The 16968-nt window shown below is 44.4% G+C and overlaps 2 protein-coding genes across 2 annotated transcripts; both read left to right on the forward strand.

Annotated features, from left to right (window-relative positions):
* Positions 1-3362: 3362 nt before the first annotated feature.
* On the forward strand, positions 3363-15089 carry LOC132005944 (WD repeat-containing protein 87-like). Its single transcript, XM_059383462.1, has 8 exons — positions 3363-3475; positions 4018-4046; positions 5542-5558; positions 6461-9321; positions 10015-10204; positions 10702-11583; positions 12946-14039; positions 15002-15089. The coding sequence occupies exons 1-8, from the start codon at positions 3363-3365 to the stop codon at positions 15087-15089; spliced, it is 5274 nt and encodes a 1757-aa protein (XP_059239445.1).
* Positions 15090-15108: 19 nt separating this feature from the next.
* LOC132005945 (WD repeat-containing protein 87-like) lies at positions 15109-16761 on the forward strand. Its single transcript, XM_059383464.1, has one exon. It carries the CDS (start codon positions 15109-15111, stop codon positions 16759-16761), a length of 1653 nt encoding a protein of 550 aa, XP_059239447.1.
* The last annotated feature ends 207 nt before the right edge of the window (positions 16762-16968 follow it).

Raw genomic sequence — 16968 nt, forward strand, 5'->3', positions numbered from 1 at the left:
CAGATGAACCCTATGGAACTGGGGCAAATGAGGCAGCAGTACACTGAACAATGAGGCTGTGTTGATGAGGAAATGAGCAACATCACACTTGGTATAGAAGCTGGCTAGGGCATAGGAGAGATACTGAGGAATTTGTGGGAAGAGGTAAATTGGAGGCTGTAGTCCATCTGTTCCCAGCATGTCAGTAGCTGAGCCTTTCCTTGGTCAGGGGTCTCAAAGGGTGATGCTTTCCCTGTTTGTGAGAAGATTAAACATAGCCTGCTGGCTTCAGAAAGCCATCTGACTTGAGGTGTGGTACACCTTTCTACACCTGTGGTCTCCAGGAAGCAGCTATCTGTCTTTTTACTTTTTTGATGGTGTCCTTTGATGTACAAATTTTTTGATGAAGTCGAATTTATTTTTCCTTTTGGTTGTGGTTTAAAGGTTTATTTTTTTTTAAAGATTTTATTTATTTATTTGACAGAGATTACAAGTACGCAGAGAGGCAGGCAGAGAGAGGGAGGAAGCAGGCTCCCTGCTGAGCAGAGAGCCCGATGCGATGCGGGGCTTGATCCCAGGACCCTGAGATCATGACCTGAGCTGAAGGCAGAGGCTTAACCCACTGAGCCACCCAGGCACCCCTTATATTTCTTTCATTGGATCAATGTGTATTTCCTTTATTCTTATCCTTTCCTTCAACTGGTTAAATCATACATTCTATTTGTTTCTTTTTGGTAGTTTCCTTAGTATTATTTTCAATTTTAAAATCTAGTTCATTTTATTAAGCAATTCATGTATCAAGCCTCACTCTTCTAGCAAGTAGAGGGATGCTTTCTTCCTTAGCATTTTTTTTTTTTTCTAACTAAGCTCTACCACCAATGTGGGGCTTGAACTCTCAACCTTGAGATCAAGAGCATCATGCTCTAATGACTGAGCCAGCCAGGTGCCCTTAAAAAAAGGCCTGTAGCCTTTTTTTGAGAGATAGAATGAGGGGGAGAGTGTAAGCAAGAAGGGACAGAGGGAGAAGGAGAGGAAGAAACTCAAGAAGAAGCTTCCATGCTCAGTGCAGAGCCCAAAGTCCAACACGGGGCTTAATCTCACAACCCAGAGATCCTGACATGAGCCAAAAATCAAGAGTCCAACACTTAACTGGCTGAGCCACCCAAGTGCCCCTAGCATTTTCTTTTTTTTAAAGAGAGAGAGAGTGTGTGTATGCACACAAGCAAGTGGGAGGGGCAAAGGGAGAGGGAGAGAATCCCAAACAACCTCCACACCCAGTGCGGGAGCCTAAGGTGGGGCTCGATCTCATGTCCCTGAGATCATGACCTGAGCCAAAATGAAGTCAGGCACTTAACTGACTAAGCCATTCAAGTGACCCAATTCCTAGAATTTTAAATATACAGATATAACACGATATTAAACGTGACTTTCAGTGTGCTGGGAATTTCATAAGAAAACAACAAATGTCAGAATAACTATGCAGGGGCACCTGCGTGGTTCAGTGGGCTGAGTCTCTGCCTTCGGCTCAGGTTGTGATCTCAGGGTCCTGGGATTAAGCCCGGAGTTGGGCTCTCTGCTCGGCGGGAGCCCTGATTTCCATTCTCTCTGCCTGCCTCTCTGCCTACTTGTGATCTCTCTCTCTCTCTGTCTGTCAAGTAAATAAATAAAATCTTAAAAAAAAAGAATAACTATGCAAAGCATGCTAAGAATGTGAAGGAGATTTTTGTGACCCTTAGCTCATTACCCATTATTTATATGATAATTTCTTTAGAGAGAATTGTTGGTATGCTCAACTCCTATGAGCCCTAGCTCCTATGAGCCCAAGTCCCATCACCTCTTTTTGTCAGGGCAAACTACTCTAATTCCCAGTCATTACCATCACTTGGGGGTTCTGATAACTACACCTCCTCAGAACTGCCACAGAGGCAGTTTTGTATTTATTGCTGTGTGTCCTCCCACCCCACCTGGAATTCAGCCTCTTATTATCTTTTCCAGAATTTCTAGGAGTTTGTAAGTGGGAGAATTTCAGGTTATTTTAGTCTGGCATCTTACCAGAACTAAACATCTATTTTTAAAAAAGATTTTATTTATTCATTTGACAGACAGAGATCACAAGTAGGCAGAGAAGCAGGCAGAGAGAGAGGAAGGGAAGCAGCCTCCCCGCTGAGCAGAGAGCCTGATGCGCGACTCAATCCCAGGACCCTGAGACCATGACCTGAGCTGAAGGCAGAGGCCTTAACCCACTGAGCCACCCAGGTGCCCCTAGACATCTATTTTAACTTGTTCAGTATCTGCCTTCCATGCTAGATAGTAAACTCCAGGAAGGCAGGTAATCATTCTTGTTCACTGCTTTATCTCCAGCTCTCAGCACAGAGGCCTGGCATATAATGAATATTGAGTAAATATTTGTTGAGCATGTGAGTGACTCACATACATGAAGTCTTCAATAGGAAAGGGGGATAGATATAATTAAGTCCAAAAATTATGTTTGCAAAAACATGCATCCCAATGAAGAGAGTTAAGGAAGGGCTGCAAAGCCAGGCTTCTGTATTTGTTTGGCTAGCTGCAACTGACTCACCTAAGCTCACCTCTTAGCTTTCTTTTGTCACATTTTTTCCTGTTTCTAGACTTACTAAAACTCCCAATAATCAAATTTACTTAGGTATAATTTATATGCAATAAAGTGTGCCCATTTAAAATGTGTGTTTTGATGAGTTGTGACAAATTTATGTACCCACATAACCACTATCATAGCCACTACCATCGCCAAGATACTGAACATTCCCATCACTACTATAAGAAAGTCCCTTTTGAGATGTCTGGGTGGCTCAGTTGGTTAAGCATCTGCCTTCAGCTCAGGTCATGATTGTGGGGTCCTGGGGTCAAGCCCCACTTTGGACTCCCTGCTCAGCAGGGAGTCTGCTTATCCCTCTCCCTTTGCCCCTCTTCCCCTCTTGTGCTCACTCTCTGCTCTCTCTCTCTTTCCCCTCCCTCCAATAAATAAAAAAATCTTAAAAAGAAAAAAGAAGTTCACTTTTACCCCTCCTCAGGAATCTCTCAATCCCTCATCCCCAGGTAACAGCTGATTTGCTCTGTCCCTATTTAGGTGACTGTTTTCTAGAATTTCATAAAGTTGGAATCATGTAGTATGTGCTCTTTTGTATCTGGCTTCTCACCATCATGTTTTTGAGATTCAACCATGTTGTTGCCAGTGTCAGTAGTTCATTGTCACTCTGATCTTTCTGAAATAAGAGAGTTTCTTGTGTTTCTAATACTTTCTCTTTCCCTGTTGCTCTTCCCTCTCTCAGTTCCCTTGATTTCCTGTCTAACATCAGATGTTGTGATTAAGTCATTTTTACCTTCCACAGGTTCTATAATCCATGATGCCTATAAAGAACTGGAACATTACAAAGATGTCACCTTCCCCCAGACTTATTCCTCAGTGGAAGGACTTGAAACTTCTCATAAATAATATCCTGAAGGATATAAAGGTGATGTGTATGAGAGATATGCACATAGTGGGCTGGTACTAAATATCCCTGCTGTGGCAGCCTGTGGCACAGGCAACATGTAAGCAACTTTGGAAGAGGTTTCCCATACTCCTAAACAACTCCTCCTTCTAGATTCGGATGATAATACTTATAATTAAAAGATATTCTGCTGCCAAAAAACAAAAAACAAACAAACAAAAACCCAAACCCAAAACAGAAAAGGGACTCACATGGATTAAACAAGCAGGAGGTAGCTTTGTCTTACATGTTGTCAGGGACCCATGTTCTTTTTCTTTCTTTACATACCATCCTTAATATTTTAGCTTATCATCTTAAGGTTATAAGATAGTTTCTGCACTTCCGTGTATCAGCTGTAACTTGCAAATAGGTAGAAGAGATGAAAAGGCCAAAAAGTACAGAGCTGTGCCAGCCTTGGAGTACCATAGTGCTACTCTATACTGCCAGGATTTCTGGGCCCATGATCACCCTAAACAAGATCTGAGTTTTATTGAAATGGAAGGAGGGCGATTGATAGAGTAGGCAATAGTTCTTCCAGGCCCAGAGATACATTGCTTGGTTTTAAGAGTCTTAGTCTTTTAGAGTCATACTGAGAAAAGCATTGATACTGTTGAGCGAGTGAGCAAATTGTTTGTGCACAAAGTCTGGAAAGGATAAGATGAATGGTGATTAATGGAATAAGGGATATGTAAATGAGTTTTAGATTCAGTGAAGAGGGATGGGAGATGAAGAGCTCAGATACCAGTGTCCTTTCTCTCAACTTTGCTGCTGTCACTGAGTGGAAGCTCTCCAGCTCTCTGTATCCTGTATTCTCTCAGAATGTACAAAGACCTGAATATGAGAAATATAAGGAAAAGAGAGATTCTAAGTTGCAGATAATGGCCTTAGTATAGTCTCAAATCCTTTGTGGATGCAGAGAAACTTGGAGAGTTAGAGTCATGGAACATTGTTCAAGAGGCAGTGTAGCACAAGCATCTGCTGAGAAGAGGGATCTCAAAAATAGATTTTATAAGCCTCAGTTTTGGCTGATTAGCATGAGGAAGTTCATGTATTTACATCCTAGATATATACTATGTCACTATAAGATAGTGTGTGTTTTACATGTTCTACTGTGTATCATGTTAAAAGTCATATCTCCCTTAATACACCACACACACACACACACACACACACACACACACACACACACCACAGAATGTATAGCTGAAGCACAGTTAACTCCATTTTGTGAATAACACACCTAACACTAAGAATAGTGAAAGGTGCGTGCCAAATTGTCTAGCTCTTAGGCCCACAGGGTGGGCATTCTATGTCTGTGAAGTATGGATTTCCCAAAGGTAGTGTATCATGAAGTGTGATAGTTATAGGGGTGGTTCTTTGGGTATAGGCAGGAACTCTGAAGGGTCGTTCCAACTGTGACAGGTGGAGATAAACTCATAAAGGATTGTATTCCTTTTTTTTTTTTAAGTACTTACTTCTTTTGTACAGACATTTGTTACTTGCCTGTTTCCCCCACTGGACTCTTATCATCTGAAACCTAAGGCCATGTCTCTCTTGCTCAGTGTCATATCCCCATGTCCCTATAGAATATACCAGCCTTTCTCAAATGTTCCTTATCTAAACCATGGAAAACAAAATGATTTGAGGGGCCATTTTCTTAGTTCTCTCAAGGATGGTATATAACTAGTAGCATTCTAGATACATAAGGGAGAAATTAATGCCTTAGGTGAAATGGACATGAGGGCTTCCTTCTTATGGAAACTTGGTTGAAAGAAAGATTGGGAGGTACTTTATTTTATTTTTTTTTTAAATATTTTATTTATTTGACAGGGAGAAAGAGATCACAAGTAGGCAGAGAGAAAGGCAGAGCGGGAGGGGGAAGCAGGCTCCCCACTGAGCAGAGAGCCCCATGCGGTGCTCGATCCCAGGATCCTGAGACCATGACCTGGGCCGAGGGCAGAGACTTAACCCACTGAGCCACCCAGGTGCCCCTGGGAGGTACTTTAAATTAAGATGTGGGTGAGGGTGTGGGAGGAATGACTCCCCCAGATAGTACTTTCTAGGAGTAGGGTGAATAAATGTTGGTTAGCTAAAAAACAACAGATGTCCACTAATCCTTAATAAATATTTATCAAATGAATGAGTGGTTATTCAAGCCTTTTAGCTCAGCACACTCTTCTCTCTCAGGCTGATGAAAAACGAAAGAATGATGTGATTGTATTGCGTGACTGGCCTGAGACTCTATACCAGGAGACTCACCAACCCCAGAGCAAGCCTTTCATCTGCTTCTATGCCATTGATGTCAACTATTTTGTGTCCTTAAACTGGGTGGAACCACATTCAAAACAAATACAGGTAAAGCTCCCTCATTTTTTTTCTTCCTTCTTAATTTACTTCACAAGCATCATACCTCTATTGCCCTCATATCAGAATGATGAAATTGATTCTGAGTTAGCTCATTTTAATACCCATCTCCATATCCCAATCTGACCTGGATGCAACAATCCTTTTACCCCTCTACTCATCAGGTCCAGAGAATTCATATTCCCCAGAAAGCAGACTGAAGGTCAAGGAAAGAGCCTAAAGCATCCTGTTTCTACCACATATCCGAAAACCCAGTACCAGGAAACTCCCCAAATCAAGCTTTTCAGTCTTTCCTTAGTCTCTAAAAAAGTATATTTATTTGGAAGAGAGAGTGAGCAAGAAAGAGAGCACACAAGCAGGTGTAGAGGCAGAGGGAGAGGGAAAAGCTGACTCCCCTGCAGAGCAGGGAACCTGATGTGGAGCTTGATCCCAGAACCCTGGGATCAGGACTCAAGCCAAAGGCAGACGTTTAACTGACTGAGCCACCCAGGAGCTCCCAGTCTTTCCTTACAGGAGGGAACAGGCATCTAAACATCCAACCCTTCCAACCCCTCACTCTCGGGATAATCTGCCTCCTTGTCAAGTTTTCATCTCTGATCCTCTTCTAGGCAGTACTTTGGGTACAGAAGAAAGATACGGAAATGGGAGGCATGATAGAGAAGATGAAGTTTCCTGTGATGGATCAAGTGCCACCCATTGAAGCAATGGTCCACACAGGTTCCCACCACATGCTAATTGCTTACTGTGGTGACACACGCCTGTGGCTCTTCGAAGATCACCAGCAAGCATTTATATTTCTGGGCACAGTGCCCTGTCGTTTCTCCGTCAGCTGCCTCTGCTATGACTCAGAAGCTGAGATACTGCTCTCTGGTACCTTGGGGGCCGTGGTTACCTGGCTCATCTTACCAAACAGCAGGAGCCTCCAGATGGCACAAACAGTGCTGCTGTCTGACCATGAGTTTGTACAGGGCTTTTCCCTGAATGGTCCCCAGGGCTCCCTCCTGGCTCTTTGTGAGGATAAGGTGAGGGTCTTCACTCACCAGGGTCAGGGCCAGCTGAAAGAGAGGAAAAAGTTCACTCCCACAGCCAATGGCTCTTTCATCACCTGCTCCTTCACTTGTGTCTCTCAGGGCTATTTCTATGCTGGAAACAAGGACGGAGAGATCCATGCCTGGAGCCTAGACCAGGGTAATTTCCTCCACAGCTTCCAAGCCCACTCCTCATCAGTGATATGTGTTTACAGCCGGCCAGAGACCTACACCTTACTCACAGCAGGCCGAGAAGGCATTGTAAAGGAATGGAATCTTGCCTTTGGAAACTTGCTGCGGCAGCTGAATATTGATAAGGATTTGCAGCAACTGCAGTTCATTGATGACACCACCTTTTTCTGCCAGACTACCCATACTTTCTCATTGCACCACCTGCCCTATTTTTATAGCCTCTTCAATGTATGTGGCTCCGCTCCTGAGCAGTTGCAGCGGGTCTGCTGTGGCCATAACTGGACTCGGATCCTTTGTGCCACTAAGGATGGTTTGTTGCGCTTCTTGTCTCCAGTAACAGGAGATCTCCTGGTTATCACCTGGCCTCTCCTTGTCATGGACAGGGCTGTGGCTTGGGCCTATGACACAGACAAAGAAGAGCTCTTTGTGGCAACAGGTGGTTCAGAGGTGCTGGTGTTTGATGCAACTCGCTCTCCTTGCACAGCCAAGTATCTGGTATGCACTTCGGTAAACTATGGGGATAGAGTAAGGTGCCTGGCCTATGGACAGTCCCATTTGGGTATGGGCCTAGCAGGACTGATGTTCTGTGGGCATGACAGTGGCATTGTGAGAATCCTCTCCCACTATAGCTGTGCCCGAACAGAAAAGACTGTTCACTCTGGGGCAGTTTTGGCACTGTCTACCTTGGAAGGTCGCCAGGAAATCTCCTTACTCTGTTCCTATGGCATGGATGATACTATATACCTGACAGAAGCTGTGCTTCAGAAGAACAAGGTAATTCTGCAGCCCATAAACAAAATTCTCTGTGCTTGCCCCCTAACACACGTGATCCTCTTGCCAGGTTCTGTGGGTGCCATCACTGAGAACTGCTGCTGGCATCTCTGGTACTACCAAGATTTTCCCAAATCTTCAGAAGCAAAACAAGGGTCTGTGGGAGACAAAGGGACAAAATGCCTGCACCAGTGTGACATCACTTCATTTGATGTCTGCTCTTCCCTGAAACTTTTTGTCACAGGGGGCATTGATGGCTCAGTCCGGATCTGGGATTTCCACGGTAGACTCCTAACTGAGTTGGATTCAGCATTGCATTTTGGCCCACTCTGCTTTGCCAATAATCGGGGTGACCTGCTTTTGACCTTCAACCAGAGTCTTTATCTGGTATCCTGCTTAAAATTGCTTCCTCCTGCTCAGTTGATACACCTAGCTATCCTAAGCAATGTAGATGATATACAAGAAGTCCCGAAACCCTTCCTGCCTAGCTTCTTCTTTTCTTTTGAAAACATATTTGTACCTAGATTTGTCTACCTTGGACAAGGGCTGAAGAAATTACAGGGGCTAGAGGTACTTGTTAATAAACGGGTCATTGCCTTTGACAATACTGTGCCCCATGTTGTAGAGGAAGAGAGACATATGTCCGCTGTGATTCAAATGGGACCCAAATCACACTTTTTGGAGGACAAGGATGTTACTTTTGACCCCAAGCAAAATCGTCCCCGACACATCGTTCCTGCTCAGTTACAGCTTGCTGGCTGGGATGGATTGAACCCCTACCATATATTATGTCGCTTCTTTGGTAAAGGGCAGCAATGGCCCTTTGCTCCTGATGGCTACATCCCCAATTCAGTTATCCGGGCCCGCCTTTGGCCTGAAGGTACCCCAATCTTTTTACGCTATGATCTGTACCGAGATACAAACTGGGACATGACCAAACTCATCAGACACCAGACACTGTCACCTATGCCTCTACCAGAAGAGAACATCTCAATGAGAAGAGAGAGGGATAAATCCAAGAAACGGAAAAGAAATTTCTGTGATGTTCTAGAAAGCCTGGAAAACCAAAATTGGACAGAAAGAAAATTCGATGAAGGAATTATAAATAGCTTAATTGAGACCATCCTCAGCCTCACAATTTACTGTTCTGCAGACCAATATAAGACATACATTAGTGTCCTGGCACAAATTTTTGCCACATATCAAGTATCTCCAAGATATTGCTCTGAGGCTTCCTGTCGCCTGATGGAAGATACAGTTCATCCCAATCCATGCATCCGTGAGCTAGCCTGGGAGGGGCTGGAGAGGCTAGGTGTCCTAAGCCATCTCTTTGCCATTCCACTGGCTATGGGATTGGTGGACAGTGATGAAAGGGTGCGAGCTAAGGCCTTATATCTTCTAATAAGAGTCACAGGCATCCAAACTAAGACTATGCTGGTAAGCCTGCTGAAGAAACAAGATACTTTAGAAGAAATGCAGTAAGTTGGTAGTGGCTTTCACCCTTTTGTTTCTTCTAGTTCCTAACCTTTTTTTCTTACTTTCTTTTTATACAAATTATCCTCTTTCTTCACAATTCTCTTTTTATTCTTTTCCTCCCACTATGTTCTTTGTTTCTGTTTGCTCCCCACCCCCTCTCCGGTGCTTGCCCCTCTTCTTCTAACCATTGATTAGCCTGCCTGTCACTTCTTCACTTCCTTAAGATTCATCAAGACTCAAGTCCACAAATCTACCAACCAAAAAAGCATCTTGGGGGCGCCTGGGTGGCCCAGTGGGCTAAAACCTCTGCCTTTGGCTCAGGTCATGATCCCAGGGTCCTGGGATCAAGCCCCACATCAGGCTCTCTGCTCGGCAGGGAGCTTGCTTACCCCCACCCACCACCCGCCTCTCTGCCTACTTGTGATTTCTGTCAAATAAACAAATAAAATCTTCAAAAAATCATGTTGTATCTGGCAGCTCTATTCCTCGATATATTTGATTCTTTCTTCTTTAACCATCCTTTACTTCAGACTATTCTGCCCTAAATGGCTACTTTATCCCTGTCTCTTCAACTGGAATTTCTCCTCCTCCTCCTCCCTGTCTCTCTCCCTTCTTCACTCCTCATCTTCCTCCTCCTTCAAGTCTTGTTTTGTCACTGACTTGGTGTCATCCTTCTTTCTTCTTGACTTTTATAGGCGGGAATTTATTGGAGATACCTCTCTGGACCAGCTGCTGGGGATCAAAGCTAAAGATATCCAGTGCCTGCTTACTCAGGTGGAGCAGCAGCTAAATGAAAACCTGACCTTGTCATATAGAGACCAACAGCCTACTTTTTATTTAGACATAGCAATGGATGGTAAACCTGAGGCCCTTGTCAAACAAATAGTCATACCTGAAGAGATCACCAAAGAAAAGAAAAGGAAGACATATGTTCAAGCAAAGAGAAAAGAACTTAGTATGTATGGGGTAATATATGGGGTATATTTGGGTCGCACCTCAGGGCACAAACAGGGTCAATAGGGCAGGGTATATAAAATGACCTAGTGGGAACATAATTACATAGAGATACTGTTCCCGAAAACAACCTTTCTGGGAAAGAAACACATATATCACAACAAATACCAAGGTCTTACTTCCTTAGGATATGGAAGCTGGGATGAAATGTCAAGAATTTCTGTACCATAAAGCCTCAGTCCCCTTTGCCTTTATACCTCTTATGGGTGTTCATTGGACTAGATAATAAAAAGGATATCGCTCAGAACCTCTTTTTTCTTACCTATTTTTCTCCCAATGTCTCTGCAGTTAAAAAAGACCTGAGAGTTTCCAGAAAGCCAAGACAGACAGAGTCTATACAATTTAGTTCTATATTGGTGCCTTCAAAGGATGAAGGTGAACAAAGAGAGGCCAGGAAATCAGAGCAGGTTGACACCCAGGATGTTGCCTTAGAGCCTGAACTGCCATTAAGTACTTTCAGCCCAGCCAAATCTCAAAAGGATCCTGAATCAGAGGAGGTTGTGATGGAAACCACAGAAGGAAGAGGCCACATGGAGGTGACAGAAGTTATGAAGGCCATAGCTCAACATGGCATGAAAGATTATAGAGAGGTGTTCCCTGAGGTGGAAAGACATGAAGGAGAAGGAGGAGGTCACATGGAGGTCACAGAGGTTATGGAGGTCATAGATCAACGTGGTATGAAAGATTATGGAGAGGTGTTCCCTAAGGTGGAAAGACACAAACACGTGAGTAGGCTTTGGAAAAGGGCCCTGGAAAAAAGTCGTGAGAAAGTAGCTGCGAAGTTGAAACAGGAGAAAGACTTGAAGGTCATTTCAAAGACAACTGCAGAAGAGCCCAAGGAAAAAGTCATGCAGGTTACTGAACAAGAAAAAGATACAAGGAAGAAACGTGGAAAGGGTGGCCGAGGTTTGGCTGGTACACCTGGACGCACGGGTAGATCAGATATCAAATCTTGGAGGGATGATATTTGCTCTCTTGTCACCTCAAGGATAGCAAGTTCCCATCCAGGAATGTTAAGGGATCTGGGACAAGAATTGGTCAACTTGGCTCAGATGATGCTTGCTCCCCGAAAGCCCAGCTGGGAACTCTTCCAAGAGATCTGCCCCCTTCTAAAAGACTCATCAGAATTGGATGAACAAGTAGTAGAAGAACCATCCATTATAACTGAAAAGGCAGATATAGATGTTGTTGAGGAAGAAGGGACAGAATTGAGAGGACAAAGGGGCAAAAAAGGATTAACAAAGTACAAGGCAAAGAAGAAAAAGAAAGTTTCTTTCTTAGATAAACTAGTCTTAGAGAAAAGGAAATTTAAAAAAGAAGCAAGGAAACTAACCAGGCAAGAAGGGAAAACAGCCAAGGAAAAAAGGAAACTGAGTATGCCAGAGAAGAAATTAATGAAGGGAAAGGAGAAACTGACCCATCAGGAAGAAAAAATAGCTTGGGAGGAAAAAACAGTAGCTTCCCCACAAAACCAATTAACCCAGGAAGAGCAGAAGTTACTCTTAGAAAAGAAAGGGATTGGAAAAGGGGTAAAACTAAGGGAGAGAAAAAGAGTGACCTGGGAGGCAAGGGAGGCAGGGGTAAGTGGGACTTGGAAAAGGGGTAAGTGGGATTTGGAGAAGATTATGATGGCCCAGGAACAAGGCATTTGGTCCCAGGAAGAGGGACTGCCTATCTGGGGAGAGTGGAAATTGTCCCAGGAAGAGGAAGAGCTGGATGAGGAAGAGGAGGAGTTGGGTGAGGAAGAGGAGGAGCTGGGAGAGGAAGAGGATGAGCCTTGTGAGGAAGAGGAGGAGCTGGGTGAGAAAGAGGAGGAACCTTGTGAGGAAGAGGAGGAGCTGGGTGAGAAAGAAGAGCTGGGTGAAGAAGAGAAAGAGCTAGGTGAGAAACAGAAACAGCTGGCAGAGGAAGAGGAGCAGCCAGGTGAAGAAGAGAAGGAACCAGGTATGGAAGAGGAGGAACTGGCCTGGGATGCAGAGGAGCCAATACTGCACTTAAAGAAACAAGTTAAAGACAGGAAGAAGAAGTCCCCCAAAGAGAAGAAATACATACACGGTATGGAGAAACATGTTGAGGAAAGGCATAAATTGGCACAGAAAGAAGAACATTTGTCTAGTGAAGAGGAGGGACTGTCTGTGGAAGAAGGAAAATGGGCATCAGGAAGGGGCAGCTTGGGAGAGCAAGAAATTAAAATGACTCCAGAAAAGAAGGAATGGTCAGAAAAGGAGAAAAAAGTGGCCTCTAAAAAGAAACAAATCCAAGAAAAGAAAAAAGTTGGGAAACAGGAGAAAGAAGACCAGACTAAGAAAGAAGAGGAAGAAGCCAAGGACAGACGGTTAGCCCAGAAAAGAAAGAAACTGGGCCTAGAAGAAGAAGAAAATCTTGTGGAAAAGGAGAGAAAGGCCCAGAAAGAGGAGGAAACAACCAAGAAAAAGAGGCAATGGGCCTGGGGAAAGAAGAGAGCAGAATTAGGAGAGGAGGAAAAAGCTGGAGAAATGCAGAAGTGGTCCCCAGAAGAAAAGAAACAGGCCTGGAAAGACAAGAAACAGGAGGAGAAAGAGGAGAGATTGGCTCAAAAAGTGAAGAAACAGACTGAGGGAAAAAAACAACAGGCCAGAGCAAAAATGAAACTGATCCCAGAAGAGGAAAAAAAGATGGAGGAAATTGAGACAGTGTTCCCTGCCAAAGAGAAACAAGCTAAGAGAGAGGAGGAATGGGTTAGGAAAGATAAGAAATCCTTTGATGATAAAGAAAAGACCCACGAAAAAGAGCAACTAGCCCTAGAAGAACAGAAACAGGTCCAGGAGGAGAGAATATGGGGTCAGAAAGAGGAGAAAGGTAGCGATCAAAGAAAACAATCGGCCTGGGAAAAAGAGAAGTTGTCTGTAGAAGAGGAGGAACACACTAGTGAAATGCAGAAAACATCCCAGGAAAAAGGGGAAAAGGCACTGAAGAAAAGACTGACCCAGAAAGACAGTAAACCAGCCAAAGAAGAGAGGCATGTTGATAAAGAAAAGGCAATAGCCAGGAAGGGAATGGGCATAACTAAGAGAAAGAAAAAAACTGAGGAAGAGAGAGAAATTATGAAAGAGGAGGAACTGTCCCAGGAAGAGAGGATACTGACCTATGACATTAGGATCAAGGAGATGGGTGTTGCAAAGAAAAAAAGGAAACAAACCAAAAAGGAGAGAATACAGGCAATGAGGAAATTGGATATGGAGAAAGGGATTCGTTCTGAAAAAAAAGAGGCTAGTTCCATGTTAAAAGATATAAGGAGGAGAGAGAGTTACCTGTTGAGGATCCTATCTAAAATAGTTAGGGAAAGCAGTATAGTACTCCCGGAAGAAACTGAAATATCGGAGGAAGAGAGATCTTCTATGATGGGGAAGAGTGGAATGGATGGCCAGAAGTGGGAATTCTTTAAGGAACAGAGTGAAATAATGAAACAAGAGAAGGAGCTGGATCAGGAAGAGAGAAAAGTAGATGATGACAGACTGGCCACCAAAGAGAAAACACTGACTGATGGAGAGAGCTTGGAGGAGAACCAAAGGTTTTTAGAGAAAGTCCAGGAAAAGATACTATTAGATAAAGCCCAGATAGAGAGTATATTAAAGGAAGTCCAGGAACAAAATCTGTTAGGAAAAAAGCAGCTAAAGAAACTTTTAAGGAGAATTAAGAAGGATAAACCAGAAAAAACTCAGCTAAAGTACTTATTAGAGAGTATCAGAGAGACTCTGTTTGAAGGCTTATCTGAGAGTTTGATTGAGGAAATAAAGGACGGTCCAATGAAGAAGGGGAAAGAGGAGGAGAGCATCGCTGAGGAAGGAGAAGAGGAAGAAATTTTGCCCAGGAGAGAGAAAGGGAAATATTTGATTAGGAAGAAAAAGAAGGCAAGCCTGAGTGAAGAAGAATTGGAGGAGAACTTGGCTAAGAAGCATAAGAAAGAGAGTTCAACCCAAAGAAGGAAAAAGGAAAAGAGGTTGACTCAAGAGAAAGAGAGGCTGAGTAAGAAGAAAAAGGAGAGTCCACAGGAGGAGGAGCGCCTGATTGAGGAGAAGAGACTGAGTGAGGGGGAGAGCTTGAGTGAGGGGGAGGAAGAAAGTCTAAGTGAGGAGGAGGAGGAGAGCCTGAGTGAGGGGGAGGAGGAAAGTCTAAGTGAGGAGGAGGAGGAGAGCCTGAGTGAGGGGGAGGAGGAAAGTCTAAGTGAGGAGGAGGAGAGCCTCAGTGAGGAGGAGGAGGAAGAGAGGCTGAGTGAGGAGGAGGAGGAGAGCCTGAGTGAGGGGGAGGAGGAAAGTCTAAGTGAGGAGGAGGAGAGCCTCAGTGAGGAGGAGGAGGAAGAGAGGCTGAGTGAGGAGGAGGAGGAGAGCCTGAAGGAGGAGGAAGGAGAAGGGGAGGAAATGGAGAAGATAGAGAAAAGAGAGGAGGAGGAGGAGGAGGAAAAGGAGGAAAGGCAGAAGGATGTGGAGAGCAGACATATGGAGGTGATATGCTCAGAAGAGAGAGTATTGAAAATGGAGCTCCCCAAAAAAGACGTGAGCTTATCAGAAGACAAGGCTCTTGCTGAGAAAAGGGAGGGTACAATGAGAAGGGAAATGCCTTTTAAGAAAGAAAGATTGGTTGATGGAAAGAGAGATCCCACACTTATGGATAAGGCCATGTGGCCAACAGAAATACCCCTCCCAGTAGCCTTGGAAAAAAAGAGAATGCCCCTGAAAGTGCTGGGGGTTCATTTGGATTTGGAAGGACAGGAAAGTAAACGTCTTGGAGCACACCCTATGACAAGTTCTTGGGGAAGACAAGAGGATGTGCTCTTGGAGAAAGCCAGGGGTATGGGAATAGGCTTAGAGATCCAGATCCCGGAAGTCCTCCACAGGCCAGAGTCCCACTTACCTGATATTATCATGAAATCACAGAAACCAGAGCATTGGCCCAAAGGTGCTAGGTGGAAGTGGTTCTTTAAGTACCAGGATACCCTAATGAGGAAAACTGAAGGCCAGGCCCCAGGGCCAGCCCCAGCCCCATCCCTTACTTCTATACCAGCTGAAAGGCCATGCTACTCAGAAGCGAGCTTCTCAGGTGAGGACTGGATTAACAATGCTTTAATAAGACTGAAAGCAGGAGAGAAGCTTTCCAGGGACAGTTTCCATAGACTGTACCAGCTCCTCAGAGGCTTCACTGCAAAGGGATACTCGAAATGGATGCCTCTGTGCAATCTTAAAGTCATTGCTAAACACCTCAGGCAGAACCTTGTGGTAAGTCACACAGACACACCACAACATAAGGATGTTTTGAGTCCAGTGCACTTAAAAGTGATCCCTCCAATTAAAAGAAAAGAAAAACACAGCCAGCTAGAGTCATTCCCTATCATTGAACCAGTGTTCCCATCAGCTACCAGGAGGTCTCAAACCCCAGCGGCTCTCAATTGGCATCTCTTAGCAGAGTCCTATAGGAAGAAGCAGGCACAACAATTATCCTGTGCTGTTAAGGAGATACCACACCTTCATCCAATCAGAAAGGATGTTCCCACAACTGTCTATCCCTCTGTCAATAAAAAATCCCTGGACTTGATACTCCAGAAAGAGTTCCAGGTCTTGAGCGATAAGGAAGAACTCCCCAAATTTCACAAGGCAAAGAGGGAATTTTTGTCCCTCAAGGCACTGCCCATACCTTCACCAGTGTCAGCATCAACCACCAAGAGAACTGGAGTCCCAAAGGCTATAAAGTGGCATCTTTTAGGCGAACCTTACAGGAGTGCACGGGTACGGCAGCTGTCCAATGCTCTGGAAGAGATGGACATGAAGCATGTTTACCCTGCTGCGAGAGAGATTTTCACAGGTGCCCATGCTTCTGTGGACAAACAAACCCTAGCACTGATGTTCCAGAAGGACCTCAAAGCTTTTAGGGGAAAAGACAGGGCCCTCACAATGACCAAGTTGAAGAAAGCACAGTCCATCTCTAAAAAAAAGGAAGAGGTGCCCCAATGGGAGACATTTGTGGCAGTGTATCATGTTTTGCGGATGTTGCAGCAACACTATGCAAAAGACAGTGCTGCTTGGATGGAACAGTTTTACCAACTCATGGATCTGTACCAATTTAAGTCCCCCCAAATCCAGAGGCTTCTACTAGAGTTGCTGCAGAGAAAGGAATTCCAACCCCAAGAGACCATATTCAAAAAGCCCCTGAAAACTCAGGAGCTAGTACTTGGTGAACGGTTATTCTGTGGCCTGTTTTGTGGTCATTCCCATGCCCGTGCAGGTCCTCTCAAGTTCCATAATGTTGTACCTCTGCCTGGGAAGAGCAGGGTACACACTATCCAACCTGTGGGCATCGCTCAGTATGGATTCCTAGAACTTGCCTGGAAAAACCTACCACAAGCCAATTCTTACCTTGTTGAGGGGCGGCCCAACATTCCTACTCCTACTCTATGATTTGGCCTAACATGAGGACTTTGTGGTCTTGGTGGGAAATAAGCCTGATCATGGATTTTAAGCCTCCTTCCATTTTCCCCACTTCAAGGTGAGGCTAGACAAGGACTTGTACTCATTCAGTTCCAGAAACCTGCTACCTTGTACTGAATAAAATGACATTTCTCATTGGTAACAAACATTTTGGCTTAAATCTCTTCCTCTCCAACC

This window comes from Mustela nigripes, chromosome 17 (assembly GCF_022355385.1).
Source record: "Mustela nigripes isolate SB6536 chromosome 17, MUSNIG.SB6536, whole genome shotgun sequence".
Lineage (NCBI taxonomy): Eukaryota > Metazoa > Chordata > Mammalia > Carnivora > Mustelidae > Mustela > Mustela nigripes.